This window comes from Xenopus tropicalis, chromosome 2 (genome assembly GCF_000004195.4).
Source record: "Xenopus tropicalis strain Nigerian chromosome 2, UCB_Xtro_10.0, whole genome shotgun sequence".
NCBI lineage: Eukaryota > Metazoa > Chordata > Amphibia > Anura > Pipidae > Xenopus > Xenopus tropicalis.
Genome location: NC_030678.2, coordinates 140,619,151 through 140,642,702, shown reverse-complemented (window position 1 = coordinate 140,642,702; position 23,552 = coordinate 140,619,151). Strand labels below are relative to the sequence as shown.

At 40.8% G+C, this 23,552-nt stretch overlaps 1 protein-coding gene across 3 annotated transcripts in view; it reads right to left on the bottom strand.

Annotated features, from left to right (window-relative positions):
• Positions 1-2,020: 2,020 nt before the first annotated feature.
• Positions 2,021-23,552, bottom strand: part of mbd6 (methyl-CpG binding domain protein 6) — a 53,361-nt gene continuing 31,829 nt past the window's right edge. The window contains exons 5-13 of one of the 3 annotated variants that reach the window (XM_018091055.2): positions 22,046-22,214; positions 19,929-21,626; positions 15,563-16,272; positions 13,404-13,602; positions 11,477-11,655; positions 9,882-10,622; positions 9,235-9,287; positions 8,547-8,619; positions 2,021-7,723 (exon numbers count right to left, since the gene is read on the bottom strand). In XM_018091055.2, coding sequence (XP_017946544.1) covers positions 7,652-7,723; positions 8,547-8,619; positions 9,235-9,287; positions 9,882-10,622; positions 11,477-11,655; positions 13,404-13,602; positions 15,563-16,272; positions 19,929-21,626; positions 22,046-22,214 — 3,894 coding nt within the window. In that variant the 3' untranslated portion in view covers positions 2,021-7,651. 3 annotated transcript variants of the gene reach the window in all.

The window sequence follows — 23,552 nt, the reverse complement described above, 5'->3', positions numbered from 1 at the left end:
GCCCAAAATGTAACATATTCAATGTGACCCTATTTCATTACTTGTGGAGTTGCCCTTGAGTTTGCAGGGTCTGGTTAATGCTGGAAAGGTTTATATGCCATAAAGTGAAGTTGCGTTTTCAATTGTCCCCAGCATTTGCCTTACTCAGTTTGATTTGGCTGAGATGTTATTGGAGGGACTTCAAAATCTAGTTATAACATAACTTTCACTGTAATTTCCCTTTTTACCACTGCCACCAAAAAAGTACTGTTTTTATTCTGGTAGATGGAGGATATTCCTTCCCTAAAAGATATTTTATAGACAAAAGTCTAACATTTTAGGGCTGTGACAAATATAACTTATATTGTAATGGTTGATACTATTGTTAGCTATATTACTGGTGAATAGTTTATTAATAGATTAACTACTGAGCAGATCATTTCAAGCAACTTTGCAATATACACCAATTAAAAAATATGCACTTATGATTTTTAATGCAATAATATGGTCTGGAACAGTTCCCTAAGCCCCGCCCCCTGTTCCCCTGCTGATCTGGCTGGCTACTTTGAGTCTCAAATAAAATGTAACAGTAATGGACTCTCCCCAGCCTGCCTTCAGCCTGCATCCTCCCAATCCCACAATTCCCTGAACACGTAAAGTACATCACAGTGCAATGCATTGTGGGTTATGTAGTTCCTGGAGTTTATCCCCAATGTTTGTGTGGATGAGCACTTACTATATAAGACCACTTAGCAGGTTACTGATTCAATTAAAGGTGAAATCGAAGGTGATAATCTGTGGGAGCAGCGTGCAATCGTTTTGTACTGCCACCTCTTCTCTTTTAAGCCAGCATATGCACAGTACAGTGAAAAGCTAAACCTTAAAGGGGCTGTTTACTTTTAGTATGTGAGCGAATATCAACATCTACATACATCATACTAAAAGTTAATTTCAAGGTGAACAACCCCTTTAAGCTAAAAGCTGGCCTTTTTACTCTAGCACATGCCAGGCCATTGATGAATAAAAAGCAGAAAGGAGATGTTCTCACTCAGAAATACTCTGGACATGATTACTCTGTACAAGTACATTAGAGGGGATTATAGGCAGATGGGGGATGTTCTTTTTTCCCATAAAAACAGCGCACCAGAGGTCACCCCTTTAGATTAGAGGAACAGAGCTTCCATTTGAAGCAGCGTAGGTGGTTTTTCACGGTGAGGGCAGTGAGGTTGGGGAATGTAGTAATGGCAGATTGGCTTGCATGATATTTTACACAAGCACGATATGCAAAATACAAGGGGTATATATTTGTGTGTGTGTGTATGTGTATATATATATATATATATGTGTATGTGTATATATATGTATATTATATATATATATATATAAAATGTGATTTTAACTGCCCCTTAAATATGGATTGTGTACATATGGCTTCAGCCAGACCCTTGTTATTTCTATGGCAGCAAAGCCAAGGGTAGTGACCCCCCCCCCCCCCCGATCCCCTTGGCCTCGCACAGAAGAAGACCCAACAGGTCCCATAGGCCTCGCACAGAAGAAGCCCCCCTGGTCCCCTAGGCCTCGCACAGAAGAAGACCCCTAGGCCTCGCACAGAAGAAGACCCCCCGGGTCCCCTAGGCCTCGCACAGAAGAAGACCCCTGGGTCCCCTAGGTCTCGCACAGAAGACCCCTAGGTCTCGCACAGAAGAAGACCCCTAGGCCTCGCACAGAAGAAGACCCCCCGGGTCCCCTAGGCCTTGCACAGAAGACCACCCCCGGGTCCCCTAGGTCTCGCACAGAAGAAGACCCCCAGGCCTCGCACAGAAGAAGACCCCTAGGCCTCGCACAGAAGAAGACCCCCAGGCCTCGCAAAGAAGAAGACCCCCAGGCCCCGTACAGAAGAAGACCCCCAGGCCCCGTACAGAAGAAGACCCCCAGGACCCGTACAGAAGAAGACCCCCAGGACCCGTACAGAAGAAGACCCCCAGGACCCGTACAGAAGAAGACCCCCAGGACCCGTACAGAAGAAGACCACACACAGCGCTCAGTTCAAACATATTACCACACTTTTCATTTTAATACTTGATACAAAATAAAACAACCCCTCAATAATCAGAAAACATAAAATCTAAAAAGGTTTCAAAATATTTTCATCTGTTAAATTAAAGGTCAACTTCCATATAAAAAAGCTAAAATTCACAATTGTAAAAGTTTGCCTTGTTTTTCCATTTTTTTTGTTTTGATTTTTTACAAAAAAATATTAAAAACTTAAAAGGGGAAAATATTTTACATGAAAAAGGCAGAAATTGATACAAATATTGTGATGTCTTCTTTTTTTCGTCATAATCATTTACAAGACACAAGATATTATTAATATTATTATGATACAGTATTTACACAGACACAAATAACAGGTTATACAATTGCATATTTGAGTGTATACGTTAGCCCTGTCCCTGCAGAAGAGGATTGAAATGCATTGTACAGAAGTGCTTTGCAACCTCCAGCAACCAAACAGGGACCTACATGTCATTCACTTTCCTATTGGCAGGTCTAACAGGCTGCTTGTAGTGTGCGGCAAATGGGAATCAGCGGTACATTCCACCCTAGAAAGGAATATAGAAATGAAGTCCCTAGGCAGGTATATGCTAGAACCATAGAGATGGCTGGGGGGATATAGAAGAGGTTGACTATGATGGGCACTGGGTAGATGTATATGGCTTATAGCAGTACAGAAGGAGAGAGCATTTATTAGTTCAGTTGGAACGGCTGGCAAAGCTTCAAGGGAACACAAGAAGTATTCATTTTTAATACAAGTGGTTTTCAAGAGGACATAGGTGCCCTTTAAGACCAAATATATTAAAGATGAACAACAATGTAAAAATGCACAGCGATCTTCTGAGTAATTGTAATTTTATTATTCTTTAGATATTTATATTAGCAGCTTTTATATATCATGAATGTGTAACAGGATCACCCCCAGCTGTTCTGCTGGGCAGGAGTCCAACAGAATGGCAAAAGCAAGGAGTATCTGAGGCTCCTGTTATCTGTGGGCAGGGAAGTGTCAGGAGATGCTTCCTGCATCAGTAAATGGTAGTTTTGTTCTGCTGCCCAGCCAATAACCAGGGTGCTCCTGTTACACATTTAAGATTTGAGCACTGTAAAAGCTGCCGATATGAATCTAAGAAAAAACTAATGTAAATTGCAAAAGTGCTCAGAAGAGCAAGTTATATGGGTGGGGTGTAGGTCCCCTGTAGGGATTACAGTATAAAGTCTATGCGTAGTGTGAGTGCATAGAACATCATTCACTGCATATTTGCATCCATAGCCGTTAGTGGGAGTTCCCATATTGCTTGCTAATAACGGAAGTAAATATGTAACAGTATTTTATTGGCCATTAGTGTTGTTGTGTAGGGAAAGTGTTAAAATAAAAGGACAAGCTGGAAACGTGCCTGCTGGCACAGTCACATTCTAACGTATGAAACTGGGCAAGTTACAACATAACACGGGGGATCCAGTAAAGTAACAGCATCAGGACATAAAGTGAAAGTACCAAATCACTATCCACAAAGCTCTGAATTTCCACCGAGACACAGATATTAGTGGCACCTGAAATGCAACATGGGTAACAGGGCAGCCCGGTATGTTTCCCCTCCAGGTGCTGAGGACGGGGACATGTACAGACTGGGTAAGGGCAGGTACAGGTATGAGATTCTTTATCCAGAAAGTTCCTTATTACAGGAAGTGCCTCTCCCATAGATTCCATTTCAATCCAATAAGTCAGATTATTAAAATTGATTTTCTTATTTTCTGTAATAATAAAACAGTACCTTGTACTTGATCCCAACTAAGATATAATTAGTCCTTATAGGAGGCAAAACAGTTCTATTGGGTTTATTTAATATTTAAATATTTTTATAGTACTTAAAGTATGGAGATCCAAATTATGTAAGGACCCCTTATCCAGAGAACCCCAGTACCCAAGCATTCTGGATAACAGGTCCCAAACCTGTACCAGTAGAAATGGCCTGGTGGTGACTTGCATTGTTAGCAGGGATGTTACAGCACAGTGTGGGCAATGGGGAAAATTACATTACAGGGAGGGGGGTGGTTTGCTTTGCACTATAGACAATGGACTAAAATACAAATGTGGAACTCAGTCTCCCTATAAAGGAAACACATTCCTAACAAGGGTTTATTTTCCATATAATGGGAAGAATAGCAAGAGCAAGGTTATTTTATATAACAATTGCCCTGTCTATATCTGCATATAAATATATATATAGGAGGGAGCAGTCATATTGCTTGCTTTGGATGTCCATAGACAAACTCAGCATCTCTAAAGGCCAGAAATGTTACTGTACAAACCGCTGCCTAGTGGTATATCTAGAGTGCTAAAAGCAAGCAATATGGTAACCCCAATATGGTCAGTATAGCAACGAATGCAAATAAAAAGAACTGAGCTATGCACTAATGGTTTATAAAGGTAGCAAGTCTGAATGTGTGTGTTAATAGAAGAACACAGGGCTACAGCACACAGTCTTGTGTACAGCAGGCCTATGTAGCCCAGGGCTGAATTTCTTATTCAGTACTACACATACACAGAGGCCCCTGCCCAGTGCATTACATCCAATAGGGAGGTGTGGCATAGAGAGGCCTCTGCCCAGTGCATTACATCCAATAGGGAGGCCCCTGAAGGGGAGTCTGCAGACAGGGGTGTACAAAGCCCTAAGCATTTATACAGAGACATCAACAATCAACGCATGGGGTTATGTAATAAAAGCTGCAAAGTTTGCTTTAACTTTAGCAACCAATCAGCAGGTAGCACTTGGTCACCTGTTTAACCGCAAACATCTTATTGGCTGAATTGGGTCATGGCCCCTGGGCAAAATCTGTGCTTCTTGTTACATACAGGGGGCAGAGGCTTATTTTGCCTCGGAGAGGAAACCTTTATATAAAGGTTCAAGTATCCCATTAATATTTCATGTTATTTTTTTAATGAGGCAGCAGTCCTTCCATTTAGTGTGGATGGCTAAGGCCTTCCTAACTCCTGCGGTGCATTATGGCTATAAATATACTAGGGCAGACAGGTCCAAGGCAAATTTAGTGATAATACAGTATTATTCTAGTGATATAAACACAATATGCCTTTCATCTATTCGATTACAATCACGTATATTGAAAGGCCACTGGGAACATTATGGCTTTAAAAATCTGGAATTCATTATAAAAAAGGTACAAAACATGGGTGGCCTGAAGAGACTTTCTTTCTGTATGCCAAAGGTGCCAGCATTTAACCTTCCAGATGCTTCTACACCCAATAAAGCGGGGAGGGAAATATCATTAAATGATCCTTGTAAAATGTTGCACTAGTGCTCTGAGCATCAGGCCAAAGAAATATGTTATACAAATATATTATATTAGTGTACTAGTGTATTTAGTGCTTAGAGGTTTGGAGCAAATTACTTTCGGGAATTGAATTGAACAGGCAGCCATATTATCTGCTCATATTTTCTTTGCTTATTAACATTGAACACACCCACTGAACAATGCTGCTGCTCCCTAAATCCTCTGATGCCCCTTTATTGCATATAGCATAGCTCCAAAATGAAATATTAAGCACTGAAATTAATATATATATATATATACCTATATTGTAGGGTAAAGAGACTATGCTTATGTTCACATCATGACCAAGACTAGCCGGGGAGAAACAGTCAAAAGCTTTAACAGCACCAGGCATTCTACAAGATCCGGTGTACAAACTGGAGAGAAATCAGTAGAAATAGCAAAGCATGGGATACACACTGAACAGAAATAAACATCAATTCAGTATGGAAACATTAATAAACTATCTCACAGGTGAAAACATGCAGAGAAAGAAAGAATGGGGGGTAAGAAATAGAAAATATTCGTTGTGCTTTCAAGAGCATTAATCTCTTGTCTGCTGTAGAATCTGCAGCACTGACCCTCAAGAACTTGACAAGTGCCATAGATTCAAAGTTTCTGGGTTCCATACAATATAGTGAGTTATAGATTCATTAGCAGCCAAAGAAAAATAAAAATAAATTAAACTACTGCTTTGCACTTATGTTGTGTCCCCTTCCAGCACCCAGCCACTTCACTAATAATACTAAAGGATAAGTAAACATTAAAAACAAATTATGTAAAATTGCTCAGGCCACTTTTCTAAGCACTTCTGCAATTTACAGTATTTTTTTCAGTTTCAGGTCTATTTATGTTTTTCATGAATTTTGCGACAACAGTGCCACCTGCTGGTCACTTCCTGTAACTGTACAGTCAAACAGCTATACTTTCAAAAGTAAAACAGAGAAGTGGTCTGATGTTGCTCTTCTAAAGAAAGGGATCAGAAAATGAACATGCCCTTTCTCAACTCCGTCCTGAGCAGAGCAACATCAGAATCAGAACAGTACGCTGTTGTCCTTCTGAAGGTATATTTCTTTGACTGCACAGTTACAGAAACTGACCAGCAGATGGCACTGTTGTTACAATATTAATTATATCTGCAGTTAAAAAATGAATAATCTCTGAAATATCAGACAAATCTGTAAATCCAAAAGGCTTCTCAGTAATGAATAGCCCTAATATGAGATATGGTAAATTAATCAAATAAAATTATCTAAACTTGAAAGAGAATGAAAGGTAAAATCACTGGGGAGCGTCAGCACTTTTTCTACATAGGCACCATGCAGTACAGAAATCAGATGCCTGTAGTGCACAGGTTGATAAGGAGAAAAAAATATGAAAATTGTGGTGGCATTGCACTCAGCAGAAAGTAAGTGACTAGAATGACTAGGAACACTCCAACACCTTGGCTACCCCATTATTATAACTTTCCTTTTCCCTTTAAATTATCAGGCAATACATGTTTTCAAAAGAAGTCCAAGTTTTTGGGCTCATGTTGAACACAGGTCTATTTTGCTCCCTTTATTGTACTTCTAGCAAGGCTTTACAAAAAGCAAATCTATGTATGCATTCACATCATGATTGTTATATAATGAATCCTAAAGAATCAGAACACGATCTCTGGTGAAATCAGTGTGGGGGCCTGAGCTGATCTGCACTAACAAAAGGAAAGATGGAGAGCAAGTGATCCATAGTGGAGCATAGTTGCTGTAGACTGCAAGCAAACATGTAACTGGAAGGAGTACAGGAAGGCAAGTAATTACAATGAGGAAACAAATTTCACTCCAGAGTATGATATTGCTGCTCAGGTGAGGAACTGCAGTATGCCTGGTGTGCCTGAGCCAATCAGATTTCTACAGGGCAAGACCATGGCCAAGGAATCATGTGCCTTTGTCAGTTCAAGCTACAGTACTTAACCAGCGATAGCTATGGTAATAGGGTAATAGAACCATGACTTAGAGAAACTCTGTGCAGATCAAGGGCTACAGAATTCACTGGTTGGTGCAATTATGTAAAATTATGAATGAAAGGCAGACTCTTCTTTGATGATTTGTTTTCAGTTGGAGCCTTAGTTATCCCCAAAAGGGTAACTGTCAACAAAAGGCTCCTAGAACTCGCTGTATTCATTGTGAAAACACATTTAAGGGAACAAGGGGAAGTGCCTTAAAAGGAAAGACCTGATGAGCTCGGTCAGTTGGATTAAGGAGTTGGGTTGAGAGAGTTAAAATACTAAAAGCACAAAAATCTACTATATCATCCTTCGTCTTCTGTTCTTGGCAGGACGACCGGGTCTGTTTGGTCGGATGATAGGACGGTCAGTCTGTATAAAAAAAACAAAAAAAGAAAGGTTACTAATGGAGCACTGCATTACAGGTCAGTGAGTACGATGTTGATTTTGAGTCTTGACTGGATTTTATATAATAACAATTGATACCTTTGAAAAAAGACAGACGTCCATCAAGTTCAACCTTTTTGCCTAATTAAAACCTGCCTAACTGCTTGTTGATCCAGAGGAAGATAACAAACCCCCATCTTGCAGCCTCTCCAATTTGCTCAGAGAGAGAAAAAAAACATTCTTCCAGGCTCTGAAGAGGGCAATCGGAGCAGCCCCTGGATCAACTTTGTACTGATGGCCCCTTTAATGTCACATGACATTGAGGGTTTTTTTACTACTGGTCTTATTTTTTTTATCTCGAATCGTATTTCTTAGCATTAAAAGTCGCCTGATAACAAAAATGGTGACTTTTCCGAGATTTAATATGCTATCAATTCTGAATCCAAAAATACTCCGTCTAAAACTTGTCGGAATCATGTAGAAGTCAATGGCAGATGTCCCTTCCCTTTCCTGAAAGATCTTTCTTTGCTTTGAATGGTTAGAGGTTTTTGCATTATTGACGAGTTAAATAGAAAAATTCGAGTTTTAGTAAATCTGCCTCTTAGGGGCAGATTTATTCAAATGTGAGTTTAGAGCTTAATACATAAAAACTCACCCATGTTCTCTTTTTTACTATGGGATTTTTAGAAGCGTATTTATGAACATGGGTAAGTTTATATGTATTAAGCTCTAAACTCACATTTGGATAAATCTGCCCCCGTTTTCAGCACCCCCTTTTAAAACAAAAATAGAGCAATGACTTTCTTACATTTAAACCATTGGATGGATCAGTTGTCCACTTTGGAGGAACAGTTTCTAGCCGACTGCTTATCCTCTGTGAACTGTAATAAAACAAATGTACACACGATCACTTCACATTTTTTAGATGTGTTAAACCATATTTTGTAAACAGAGCAGGAATAAGTAATAAAACTTAGCTGGCCCCACTCAATCCTTCCCGAGTTGTAAGGCATAAGTAACAAGGTTGCCAACTATGTCCGTGCAGGCAGAAATCAGTCTATATCAGTTTTACTTTATAAGGTGAGCAAAATAAATGTCAACAAATGCTGGTACTTGAAGAACATTTAGGTACAGGCTTGTGGGTAGGATATTGCCGAATCCTTAAAAAATCATGCAGGATATATGCAAAACTGCTCTGTTTATTAAGTGGTTCAAAATAATCTTGTGGGGAAGAAACAAAAATATCTGGTGGTCAACATACCAGAAGAAAGGAAGCCATCTCAGTGCATTGTGCCCAATTCAGGATTCTGCTGGAGAAGCGCTATTGAATCTATTCAATATTTCTACTCTATTTCAATATTCTATTGATCTATATGAAGGGCCAAGCACTCCTTCCTGTTTCAGGTATAGGTCTCTGTTTCACCTGTTGCCAAACCTGTGGTGCTTTAAATGATTTAAATAAAGTTAAAAAAGATTTTCAAGATGACCATACATACTTCTGGCCCCTCCTCCTTCCTCTGCGGGAGCGTTTCAGCAGCTGGGGTGGCACCTGAAAACAGCACAAAGTTTAGAGTAATTACTTCTACATTTAAATGCATTTAGTGTAAATAATTCTGCAAATATGAACACCCATTAAACAGACTGTAAGCTCCACTGCGCAGTCCCGTTTACACTGCACATACAGATTGCACATGTTAACTGATATAAGAGGTATACACCTACTATTGTACAACACTGCTGAATATGTTTGTACTTTTTGATATGTGTTTATAACAATATGGTGCATCATGTTTGAAACTGTATTTTACTTGCTGTAGATCAATTCCTGTTGACATGAATGGAAGTGGTGTAGGCTACACGGTACCTTCATCTTTTTAGTTGTAATTATGTACCCCAGTCCACCTATGCTTCTTCCCCAATGATGTAATTGGAAACAGACCTGCACAACACTGGTCCCAGTTCAAAAGCAGTTATGAAATCTGCGGAGGGCATTTCATTGTGCAAAAGCACTTGAGAAGTTCTAACTAAAGTTGACACTTTATTATTAGCTACTCTTAATTTTCTGAAGTCATGAAAATTTTGAGGGAAACGTTTTAAGATTCTTTAACAAATGATCAGAAAAAATACACAAAAATATACACACCTCCACCTCCTGCTCCCGTGGCTGTCCACCCTCTTCCTGCCAGTGAGGGCTAAAAGCAGGGATTCCCATAAGTGGCTGTGATAGTTCCTGGCTATGTCCTGCAACTTCTCCCTCAACCACATCTCCTCCATTATATCTCCAAAAGGAGGTCCGCGATCCAGAAAGTCTATGCCCTCGAGGTCGCCGGCCATATGACCTTTCTCCTCTGGCTCGTCCATTGAACCTATAGCCACGTTCCTTTCCCTTGGGGAGCTCCAGCTCAGACATATTTAAGGCGTTAGAAGAATGGGGAGAACCCATCCATGGGAAAAGGTTTGGGGAAGCTCCATTGGGGACTTCTGAGGGACCTATTGGATCTGGTAGCAGCCGGTGTTTTTTAAGAGGAGATACTTCTGGATCTGTCTCAGTAGAAGAAGAATCTAAAGAGTGAGATAAGTTATCTGTATTTGGGGGGTCAGGTGGTATATCAGGAGGGATGTCTATGCATGCTGGTCCCTGGAACTGGGAGCCTTTGGAATTGGGGCTGGTTTCAAAGGCACTTGAGGTGTTGGAGACAAAAGAAGAACCAAGCCTCAAGGCAGGAAGTGGTAACGTCTGTACTTTCCCGGACACTTCTGTTCTTGGAGAGGACAAGGTAGAGTCAGAAGTCTGCTGACAAAAAGATGGGGTTTGAGATGTGGGGGTAATAGAGCCCTCAGGTTGGGAAGACTGGTTGACTTCTTTTTCAGGGCCAGACTGTGTCTGTATAACAAAAAAGTAAAGTAAAAAAAAAAAGTATATTATGAGAAAGCCAGAAAAAGAAATTAACTCTTTCAAAGACACATACTATAAGACCTAAAAATACTTAAAATGTATTTTTTATTAAATGTATGGTATGTTTATCTTTCCAGTCCCTGTTTATTGACCTGCTGGGATTATTTTGAACATATACAGTCAAACAGCTAATATCTTGTTTTTTTCCATTACTAAAAGAAATCCCAAGTAATAATTATATAATATTTAAAGACCCAGTAAGGACCACTGCTTAAGGCCGTGACACACAGGAAGATTAATCGCCGGTGGGATGGCATACACAGCGCCGCGATTTATCGAAATCGTCGAAGTTGCCTTGAGAGGAAATTCAGCAAATCGCGGTGCCGCGTATGCCATCCCACTGGTGATTTACATTCTAGCCGGTGGGATGGCATTGTGGGGAGATTAGTCGCCCACTACAACAGAGATTTGTCGCGGCGCGACTAATCTCCCCGTGTGTCACGGCCCTTATTAGGAGCACAGGCAGACCTCAGTTCATAATGACCACAGGTGAGCATTATGGATGTAATATCCTTTCTGCATTTCCTGCATATACAGTGCAAGTTTCAAGTTATGAGTATAAACTATCTATCCAAACTATTTACAGCCCGGAAAAATGGTCAAAACAGTAAGGCTTAATTTCACAACCTGTGGCAGTCAAAAGGTCTGAAATCACAACTCCACCTGTTCCACATGCACTGGGAGTGGTTTTTTCCATGATTTTGCTTTGGGACAAGTGCTTTTTTAACAGAGCATCACAGTGGTCAAAATTCCCCCTGTAGCATATTTAAAGAAGCAGTCACCTGGGAGCCACTGCGTTGTCCTTGGAGAAGGGACTGTCCTTGGAACATCTGCATTCCCAGAGCTCCAGAGAGGGAGGGAAGATATGTCTGCTGGTTTGGGAGTAAGGCCTGAGCACCCAGCAGAGATTGGAGGCTTCCTAATTGGGCACCAGTATTTGCATTCAGTGCAGATAGGTCCCCTAAAATGTAAATATTTGCCATTAAAAAAGAGCACTCTGAATAATAAGGCTAGTGCCACACGGAGCAGACTCTTGGCCAAGAATCTGCCCCTATGCATTGTTATGACCCGGGTGCAGGCACATGCAGCATGTTTCAGCCAGACACTGAATACTCGAGCAGTTTGGCTGAAATACACTTTGTGTGCCTGCACCCTGGCTGAAGCAATGCTTCTGGGTGCAGGCAAAGCTTTCAGATTTTTCAAGCATAGGAGCGGATTCTCGGCCTGGGCATATCCACAGGCCAAGAATCAGCTTTGTGTGGCACAGACATATGGTAAGTACTGCATTAGATTTAAACATCAAACACTTAATAAAATAAAAAAGGGTCATGTCAGATAGAGCACTTTGTTGTCCATGGGACATAGATGCCTCCCTTGTGGCGAACGGAAATCACTCGTTCAATCCTGTTTTACACATTCCTTGCTTACAATGACATCTTACTCCAGCAACACTTGAAAGCAGTTTTAAAAGATGTAATTTCGAGAAATTGATAAATCATGTGACAAGGGAAATGTAAGTACGAGATAAAAACAATAGCCCCATGGATGTAAAAAACATATAAACTCACCATTAGAAATGCTGGGTTTGGGTAGCAGGCCCCAAAGCTGCAGCCAGAGGCAGTGGATCATACCATATTAGCAGTGTAGACTGTGCAACATGTCTACATGTCTATAAAAGCCTTACCCGTTTGGTGCTGAAAGGCACATAATCATAAGCTTATTGGCTATGATTAAAGGAGAAGGAAAGCCTAAGTCACTTGGCGGTGCCAAAATGTTAGGCACCCCCAAGTGACTTTAATTGCTTACCTTGTACCCCGGGCTGGTGCCCCTGTTAAGAGAAACCAGCCCGGGGTAGCTGCGAGCGCGAACATGGAAGTAGAGTGAGAAGTCGAACTTTAACAACAAAGTCGGCTCTTCACTCTAATGCGCAGGGATCCAGGGATTTCGCCGCAGAAGGAACATGGAAGAAGGAAGCGCTCGCTGCAGGTACCCCGGGCTGGTGCTGTTTTCACTTGGGGGTGCCTAACATTTTGGCACCCCCAAGTGACTTTAGCCTTTCCTTCTCCTTTAAGTGCCTTGCAGAACGAAACACATAATTCCAGTCAATATTGGAATTTTAGAGTGCTAAACAAGGAAATTTAAGTACAGCATTGAAAGGGAATGTGTTAACTGACTATGCACTTCAATTGGCAAAAAGGAAGTTCATGAAAGAAGGAAAATTTGCTTGACTAGCCGTAACCCTCTGCAGTGACAGCCACATACCCAGATACAACATTCTTGAGTGGTATGAGATCAGTTACCTGGAAACCAATTATACAGAAATCTCAGAATTACGGGAAGCCCAACTTCCTTAGACTCCATTTTAATGAAATAATTTTAAATTTTTTTAATGATTTCCTTTCTCTCTGTAAAAATAAAACAGTACCTTGTATTTGATCCCAACTAAGATAATTTAATCCTTACTGGAGGCAAAACAATCCTATTGGGTTTAATTAATGTTTTAATGATTTTTTAGAAGACTTAAGGTATGGAGATCCAAATTACTGAAAGACCCCGCATCCGGAAAACCCCAGGTCCCAAGCATTCTGGATAACAGATCCCATGCCTGTATAGTACTGCTCTGTAATATTATTCAGATACCAGCAAAATAAATGCTAGAGTACAAGCCAGAGACCTGGCAAGAGAGCTGGCAGAGCTGGGAGAACTTACCTAATAAACCAGCGGTGATCAGTGGGTTGAGCAGAGGTGGCATCAGTGTGTTGAGCCTGCCAGGTGTTGGTGCTTGCGATTGCGGGAGGTGGAAGGGGCTGTGTGGTTCAGATGGAGGGGGTTTCCCCTCTGATAAGGCAGGTGTAATAGTGGTTGTAGTAACAGAGGCAGACCCAGTGCAGGAGGTATTGATACAGTTCTAATATAAAAAAAAAAATATTTTCAATACTCCATTTGCTCATGACGAAATACTTAAACTGATAGCCTATTACAAAAACAATATAAAAATATTCAATTTCCTAGTGCTACAATATTCTTGTATGACAATAAATCAGGCAGCCATAAAGCAATGCCCAGAGTATGTCAACAAGAATATGTTTATTTCATTTATAAATGATATGCCACCATCAAGAAATAGATGTTGTCATACATTAACATTCTAATTTTCCTAAAATTTCCTAGTTTGCTTGTAAGGTTTTGCATGCATATGTTCTGAATGGAGAGGACTGAGTCTAACTATTCCATACTCAAAGAACCTGTTCTACACAATAGTTACTGAAAGTTTTAGGCATTCAGAAATTATGGCATAGTATTTCCCACCCTCTTGCCTGCAATCTGACTAGTGCAATCTGACTAGTGCAATCTGACTAGTGCAATCTGACTAGTGCAATCTGACTAGTGCAATCTGACTAGTGCAATCTGACTAGTGCAATCTGACTAGTGCAATCTGACTAGTGCAATCTGACTAGTGCAATCTGACTAGTGCAATCTGACTAGTGCAATCTGACTAGTGCAATCTGACTAGTGCAATCTGACTAGTGCAATCTGACTAGTGCAATCTGACTAGTGCAATCTGACTAGTGCAATCTGACTAGTGCAATCTGACTAGTGCAATCTGACTAGTGCAATCTGGCTAGTGCAATCTGGCTAGTGCAATCTGGCTAGTGCAATCTGGCTAGTGCAATCTGGCTAGTGCAATCTGGCTAGTGCAATCTGGCTAGTGCAATCTGGCTAGTGCAATCTGACTATTGACACAGGTATCTAAATTGTCAATCTGTGTATGGCCAGTTTAACATATTAATATCTTTCTTTGCTAAAGCAGGCAGTAATCCCTGCCCACTGCAAAGAACTAACAGCGGAGTCTTGGCTATTTATTACATTTCAATACTGCATTTCTAAATCATTTTAAAATAAGACAAAGGTTTTAAGAGCTGGAACTCTATGGTTGCCTTATATATTATAGTCATTGCCTTTTAGCACACCAAAAAAAAAGCAGTTTAAATTATCTGACCCACTAGCAGGCTATTCTATCATAATTCAGTCTTTAATAAAAAAATAAGACAAAGGTTTATCATACTTATAAACAGGCAATGTTTTTCATTTACCCTAACTTCAAGCATCCCTGAGCAAAGGAACAGATTTAACTGAAGCAGTGTTTTGTTGATTTCATTGTACACTGTAGTATAAGGCAATTCCTAATGGCACTTTTGCTAATAGCATTTACCAACAGTGTTTTCGGCAATAAATCCCCTTATAAACAAAATTTGGTATATTTAAATCAAATTAAAATGTTTCAAGCTAAAAATAAATGCAAAAATAGATATAAAAGCACCTCATAAACATTAGTTAGTAACTTTCACGTGCCAAATTGTTATTTATTACAGCAAAGTGTGAAAGACCTTTACAGTTCACTTAAATACAGTAATAAAGAATGAACTATATATGCCATGATAGTAGCATGCTACTAGAAATCTTACAAACGATTTACATCAATTCCACAAAGACCAACCTTAAATATATGTATCCTTAATTGTGTCATATATTCACACATGGGATACTTTTGTTCGTTAATGTGTTGGCTGTGTTACTTAAAGATATTCATTAGTGGTTGATATGAGGGCCATGAAGCCAATTTGTGTGCTGCAGATGGATGTGTTTTCAGGTAATAGCCACCTAAAAAATGACTTGTAAAAGGGCTAGCATGCAATGCCCACAGAATTCATTCATGGAAATATTAGGTGATGGGGTGCTGTGTGTTTTAAATTTAAATTGCCCAAAATCTCCCATCTGCAATTGCCCTAAGTAAGCAGGATCAACTAATGACTTAATTCAGGTCCCCAGCAGACTTGGAGTCTGTATTTCATCTAAGCATGTCCCACGTTTTCAGTTACCTGTCCAGTGCAAGTGGAGGAGTCCACAGCCCCAAGACTGGCAGCGAGAAGTGCAGAGTTGAGCGCCATCAGAGCAGGTGATGCAGGTGGGAAAAGCAGTGGTTGGAGACCATTATCAGGGAAAGTTTCAGGTAGAGACAGGGGTGCTTCATTCTTCTCAGCTGTGTCAGTTTGTGAAGTAGGTAATGAGTCCAACAGAGGCATGAGAGATGGCAAAAGGGTGCTTTGTTGTTGGTTGTTTTGTTGAAGATCAAGCTGCGGTAGCCCTAGTCCCCCTAGTGGTAAAAGAGGACCTTGCAGGAGAGAAGCCATCAGTAAAGTCTGCAAAGCAGTAGTTTCAGGGTCCCCCACTGCAGAAGGCAAGGACAGAGATGGATTCTGAAGGCCTAGAAGTCCAATATCTGTACTTCCAAGCAAAGACGATGACAGTAAATTTAGCAAACCTTGGTTCAGAATTTGTTGGTGCTGGTTTAGACTAAGGGAAAGTGGTAATGATCCCAGCAGCGCTAGGTTTAATAGAGCAGGAGATGCAGGAAACGGCAGTACCTGATCCTGACCGAGAAAGGGAAAGCTATCCCCAGATGGAGGCAAGGAACAAGGCAGCTCATTAACACCTTCTGTCACACAGCTTGGCGCCACGTTAGGAGCAGAAGCACTCTTTGCTACAGGAGAATGGTTGGGTCGTGCAGTTGAAGTAGCTAATAAATTATAGGATAAAGAGAAATAAAGTGAAACAATAAGTGACAGTGCAATCATAAAATAAATAATACAAGTGAAAAAATAAAGAAATTTTCAGCTCAGTCATACAAGAACTTACTATATCCTCCAGAGAATATCTGAGGCAAAATTAATTTTGTATTAAAACGATTATACAGTTATAGGATCTATTATTCGGAATGCTTAGAATCTGGATTTATTTATTTTTTAGGTTATTGTATTATTTTACCTTAAAGGAGAAGGAAAGTCATTATGGCATTTTACTGCCAATAGATTTGCCACATAAGTGTCACCTAGAACAATATATTTATTCTGCAGAAACCATTACCATACCGGAGTAAACAGCCTTAGAAGCTTTCTCTGTTAGCTTAAGATTGCAGCTGACATTTTAAGTAGCTTCCTGCCTGCAGCCTAGCCATTATAGCAGAGATCACACATTCCTAAGGGAGGGGGAGGGAGTTCTTAGCATCCTTGTGGGAGGGGGAACAGGAGAGGGGAGAGAGGAGAGAAATGGGCCGACTCTGGCCACAGAATTAAGGATGTTTCTGAGAGAGGAAGGCAGACACTGGAACATCACGTTTACAAAAAAAGAGACAAAAAATCCTGTGTTTCTTTTGATAGAGGACTTAGTGCAGCATTACTGTAAGTGCTTATGGCTGTATTTACATAGACCTTTCTGATAAAGCTTGCCTACTTAGTTTTTCCTTTCCTTCTTCTTTAAGCCTGCTCAAAGTCTTTCAAACAAAAAATAAAGCCAAAAGGATTGTTTTACTACCAATATGGATCCATGCAGCTTAGTTTCCATCAAGTACAATGTACTGTTTTATTATTACAGAGAAAAAGGAACTCATTTTTTAAGATTTGAATTATTTGGTGCGGATATGAACAATAGTTTCCGAGACAAGGAGGTCCTATAACTGTACTGCCCTAGTATATGAGGCACACATTTCATACATTCTTTGCATATATTCATTATACCAGGGGTCCCCAACCTTTCTTACTCATGAGCCACAGTCAAATGTAAAAAGACTTGGAGAGCAACATAAGCACCATAAAAGTTCATGGAGTTGCCAAATAAGGGCTAAGATTGGCTATTAGGCAGCCTCTATGCACACTATCAGCTTACAGGGGGCTTTATTTGGTAGTAAATCTTGTTTTTATTCAACCAAAACTTGCCCCCAAGTCAGGAATTCAAAAATAACTACCTGGTTTGGGGGCACTGAGAGCAACATCCATGGGGTTGGGGAGCAACATGTTGCTCATGAGCTACTGGTCGGGGATCACTGCATTATACATACAAGTAGTAGTTTCCATACTATCTGCCTGGAAACATACTCTGTGGACTTTAATAAAATAAAAGAATCCATTCTTGATTTATATAAGGTAAAAAACAGGTGATATGCTTGATCTCCCCAGAACAATAAGGCAAATATGCAGAAAAAGCATCAAATAAGTATTACAGTGATATTCTAGATTTCTACAATTTTCTTGCTGTTATTTTTTACCATCTTTCTATTCAGATGCTCCCTATGAATATTCAAGTTTAACAACTGCCATGTTCCCTAGTTGCTAGTATAACATGATCACTAAAAACCAAATAGCTGCTGAAATTCCCAACTTGATGGTAAGTTGATCATTAATTAGCTAAATACTCTATATACTCGAGTATAAGCCTAGTTTTTCAGCACCCAAAATGTGCTGAAAAAAGTCACCCTCGGCTTATACTCGAGTCGGGTGCCATGGGTCCCTCTAGACTAGCACCCTCTCTCCTTTGTGTGCAAATTAGTCCACCTGCAACCAGACCCTCCAGTGCCCTGGCCTAGGCTCCCACTAGCAATACTTATTTCCCCTTACATCTCTCCGGGACTGGGTCTGCCACCAGTTTGCCAATGTGCAATGAGCGTGGGGTAGTACTCATATTGTTTTTGTTGACCCTCTTCTCCGCTTACAGAGCTAGTTTACTGTTTTTCTTTGAAATAAATATTGAAAAACATATACCCCACTGATGCCTCATTTAATGTAATTGTATTGGTATTTATTTTGATTATTGAAACTTAGCAGTAGCGGCTGCATTTCCCACCCTAGGCTTATACTCGAGTCAATAAGTTTTTCCAGTTTTCTTAGGTAAAATTAGGTACTTCGGCTTATATTCGGATCGGCTTATACTCGAGTATATACGGTAATTAACAAACAAGTGAAAACAAATGTCAACCTGTCTCAGAATATCACGTCATACTTAATGTTAATTTAAAGAGGAACTACCTATAGTACAGCACCAGTGTTCAGTACAAGGGAGAATAGTACAAGAGCACAGACATCTACATAGCAAGTCACATAGGCAACGGGGAGTTGAAGAAATATTATACAAGATCTGTAGCATAAGTTCTATTTACTTCATAATTCAAAAATGTCTTCCTAAATGCTTATTTATCTTTCTAAAGGAAAAACAATCCCCCAGAACAACATAGGTCTCGATAAAATATATGGCATAAACAAGATCATTTATAAAACCCTGCTTCACCTAAATAAACCATTTTAATAAAAATATACTTTTTTAGCAGTGTATGCCATTTGGTAATTCTAAATCGAAAATTGTCATTTTAAGTACTAAGACCCACCCCCTGGGATTATAAGTCTCTATAAGGGTGGAGACAGACGGGCGATTAGTCACCCTGATGTTTAAAATTCCAGCCTACCTTTATTGCTTTAACAGTGTCTTGAGTACTTTGATTACACATTTGCTGAAGGGCACATGATTCTGCGTAAGGAGTGATCAAGTAAGGATGCTCTGAATCCAGGATTCGGTTTGGGATGCGGCCAAGATTCGGCCTATTTTGGCAGGATTCAGATTCGGCTGAATCCACGCTCCTGGCCTAACCAAATCCGAAAAATCAAGTGACTTTTTGCCACGTAAACATGGAAGTTGAAAAATGTAACCCTTCCAATACTTAATTAGCAAATGCTAATTAGGATTCAGATTCAGTTGGGTATTTGGCCGTATCCTTTAAAAAGGATTCTGGGGTTTGCTGAATCCGAAAAAGTGGATTTGGTGCATCCCTGTTATCAAGCAGCTGCTAAGCAGCCCATAAAGAGTTGCTCTGACCTTGTCACTAAAACCCTGCATTTTAATTAATACAAATAAACAAGCACTTTAGAGCTACAAAAGTAGGCTGGAGATGATATACAAGAGAAGTAACAGGTATTACAAAAGAGCAGAGTTTTGAGAAAAGTATAGACTTACAGTAGGAAATATACAGTATATTGCAAAAATATTATAAATATTTATAATGGGTTGTAGAATTATCATATCAAATCATCGAGCATGCCTGCATTTGGAACTGTTCTGTTGTCTGGGCAATTGCAAATGCTGTGAATCCCTGAGAAGGAAGCTCAATCATACTGCAAAAAGCTTGTCATGAAGGCATCCATACTTAAATATCAATCGAATTAGGTATGGACATTGGTATGGTAAAAATATATTAACACATAAACACGTAATTCATCTCCTGTAAAAGCATGCTAAAAAAATAATAAAAAAAGGAATACAGAAGGGTAGTTCTACTCCATTATTATGGAAAGTTGACAAACATATTAGCAACAATACAGCAAAAATACTGTACTTCTCATTTGCACTTACATGTATTTGTCCCAACGGGGGTTGAAGGTAATTTCTGTGGTAATGGTGTCCCTGAGTTCTGCTCTGTAGCTGTCTGAACTAGTTGTCCTACAAGACCAAGTAGCTGGCTGCTAAGGTCCTGGGAAGATGGAGACAGGCCAGGAGTTTTACTTTGGCTTGGGGACTCCTCAACTGATGATCGAGGTGTCTGAAGAGAAGAAACCGTTTGACCCGCAACTGGGTGTGGATGTACAACTTTGGATCTTCCCATGTCTTCCTCAGACTGACTCCCACTCCCTACCAGCTTTGACATAACAGGAGGATTCAATTTAGAGAGCCCAAGAGGACTACCAGAAGGAGGAAAATGCCCACTAGAATCCTGGGGACTCGTGTCAGGACCTGGAGAATTTTTTTGTCTTTTTCTTTTCAAGATTGCATCTCTTCTTTGGGAGTGAGGCCTGGCTGGAAGTCCCCGGCTTTCCTGTGTGCCAGCTCCAGAAAGCATGGAGTTTGGATTTAACAAACGATTAGGTAAAGTGCTAGAGGCTGTGGCTTCTGGTTTGGTTTGACTTGCCATTTGAGCCTTTGCAGCTGCTGTAAGGAGACTGCTGGCTGGGAAGGAGGCATTGCTTTGCTGGCCCAAAATGCACCCAAGAGGAAAGCCCAGTAGGCCTTGCGCTGCTCCCAAAGACACAGATGGTGCTGTTTTATTGCTTTGGTGGGTTAAGGCATGGCTGGCATTTGAAGAGGATCCCAAATGGGCCTGCCCAAATGGAGGGAGGCCTTCAAGTATTGCTTTTGGACTCTGGGGTACAGAGCGTTTAGGAGAGGCAACAGGCCTAGGAGACCTGGAACTTGACCTAGTAGGGCCTGGGAAGTGCTCAGATGAGGCAGAGGAGTGTCGAGAACGCTGAGGGGATGGCTCCACACTGCCAGCGGGGGATGAGATAGAGGACACTGAAGACCTAGTGGTGGAAGGAGAAGTCAGTGTACCTCCCCGTGGGAAAGGAGAGAAAGGAGGGGGTAGTGACGGTGAAGACTGGCTGCCAGGATGGTTTTCAGGAAGAGAATAAGTGTTCATTGTGGGAACCTGAGACTGGTGACAAGGTGGCGAGTTTAACATGTGGTGCTTTGGACTGGGTGGTTTGCAGCTGCTAGAGTCCAAAATACCCAATGGATCTTTCTCAGGAAAGGCAAAAAAGCGCCGAGGGCCCTGAGAAGGCTCATCCAGCGTCCGGGAGAAAGCCCCACCTGGTGCAAAACTACAAGAGCTAAGTGATGACTTCGGAGACAAGCCTGAAAGATCCTGACTGCATGAGGGGTACGAAGGCCGGTTTTGGGAAGACTTAACTTGTGTAACAGAGCCAGAGTAAAGCTCATGGGATATGGCTTGGTGAGCCCTAGTAAACACCTCGTAGCTACCATTTGATGGTGTCGGCGGACAGTTCCTTAAGGCATAAGACTCACTAAGAGTTGTCACTTGCTGCCTGGGTGGAGGAGGTTGTAAGTTTGGTCGATGAACAGGGTACTTTTCTCCAGGGTTAGAAGAATAGGTATCCTGTTTGTGTTCCAGCGGTTTATCCAACATGTGATGAGCAGGCAAGCTGTGGGCTTTTTCAATCATAAGTTTGGTGAAGATTTCAGGATCCAAGGAGCAGTGATGCTGTCCCATCTTTGGGCTTGTGGATGCTCCATGAAAGTTCTGACTGGGGCTACATCCTATGATAGAACACACATTGTTAAATTAAACATGTTAAACACAGATAATTCAAAAATGTTTAAAATACAAATAGATCTACCCCACCCCCCAGTGATTTTTAACCTTGCCTTCTCCTTTAAGGCATGGCTAAGATTTAAACTAAAAAAATATTTAACTGTATATTTATAGAGTATATATAACATTTCTACATAGCAAATGTTAGATACAGTCTATGTATAGTTTAAGTATATATATTAGTGTGATCTGAAACCCTCTGCATATTAAATATCTCATCTGCTACACAGAGTGGGTCCTAGAGAACCCTGACAGGCTGTCTATACTGCTGTAAAAAAGTTTAATATATAAATGGCATTAGTTCCTTTGCAGCAGTACAGTGTTGTTAATAATCTGCTTATTATAACAAAAAATTCATAGTTACCAGCAGCTTGGTTCTGTAGTGCAAGCGGAGTACTCTCAATACTCTTGTATAGAGTAGCAAGAGCCACAATTTTCCTACGATGGTTGCAGAGTTTGGTCATATCCTCCTCCGCCTTCACATCCTCAGCACTTCGCCGCTTTACTACTGCCCTGGGATCAAAGTTAAAAACCTAAGCAAAAAAAAATTTAGAAAGGTTACACAGAGAACTCCTGTAATGGATGGTGCTGTAAAAACAGGATACAATGTGACCAGAGAAAAGAGAATCTAGCTACTGCAATTACTGGAGCTTTTAACATAAAATTATATGTTGTGATATTGTGTGTGAAAAGAATGTCAGTTTTCGTGGAATAGTTTTGGGGAGATAAAAACAGATAAATGAGCTTGCAAAGCACTACACTTAATCACAATAGATTACGCATGGCGCATATAAATATAACAAAATGGAACCTAGAAGTTCTAACAAGGTCATTATTTTATTTCTCTATTTATTTCCTGATATATATACATACATACACACACACATATATAGCACTGACATATTCCGGAGCACTTTAGAGATGTAGCTGCACATCCACTTCCCTCCACCTGTACTTTCTATGCAGGTGGAGAAAAGCCAATTTGTTCCTTTTTGCTTCCTATGGTCTCTGCACGAACAAGGCATTTGTGAAGATGCGTGGTGCGGTGGTCAGGCCAAAGGGAAGGGCCTGGAATTGATAGTGTTGATTTTTTAAGGCAAATCGCAAGAATCTCTGATGCGGTTGGAAAATGGGAATGTGTAAGTATGTGTCTTTGATGTCTACGGCTGTCATGTACTCGTGTGGATTCATGGCTGCTATAACTGACCGTAATGACTCCATCTTGAAGCGAGTGAATCTGATGAAGGTGTTTAGTTGTTTCAGGTCTAGCACCGGACGGAAATATCAGTCTTTTTTAGGAACGATGAATAGGTTGGAGTAAAACCCCCGAAACCTTTCTCCGGTGGGAACGGGCGTGATGACCTGTTCTGCGAGCATGTGTTGTACCAGATCCAGGAAGGCGATTTGTTTGGAGTGCTCCTGAGGGACTCTGGACATAAAGAAACGCGGTGGGGGAGTGGTTTCGAACTCTAGGTGATAGCCTGAGGACACGATTTCTCGTATCCAAGGGTCTGGAGTGAGATGGAACCAAGCCTCCCTGAACAGGCGTAGTCGACCGCCCACTGGGGATGGGATGGATGGCTGAGGAGGATAGTCATGTGGAAGTAGGTTTGTCCGATGACTTGTTTTGGGAGCGGCGGTTTTGCCAATTAGATTTGAAGCGGTTCTGAGTGCAGTATTTGGGGCCTGAGTTTTGCTGGGAGAAATCTCTGCCTGAAGTGGAGGCCTTGGATGTCTTGGAGGAACGAAAGGAGCGTCCTCTGCGGAAGGGGGCGGGCGACCATGGTTGTGGGAGCAATGTGCTTTTCCCACCTGTGGCCTGACTAATGATTTTGTCAAGTTCGGGGCCAAAGAGAAGCTTTCCTTTAAAG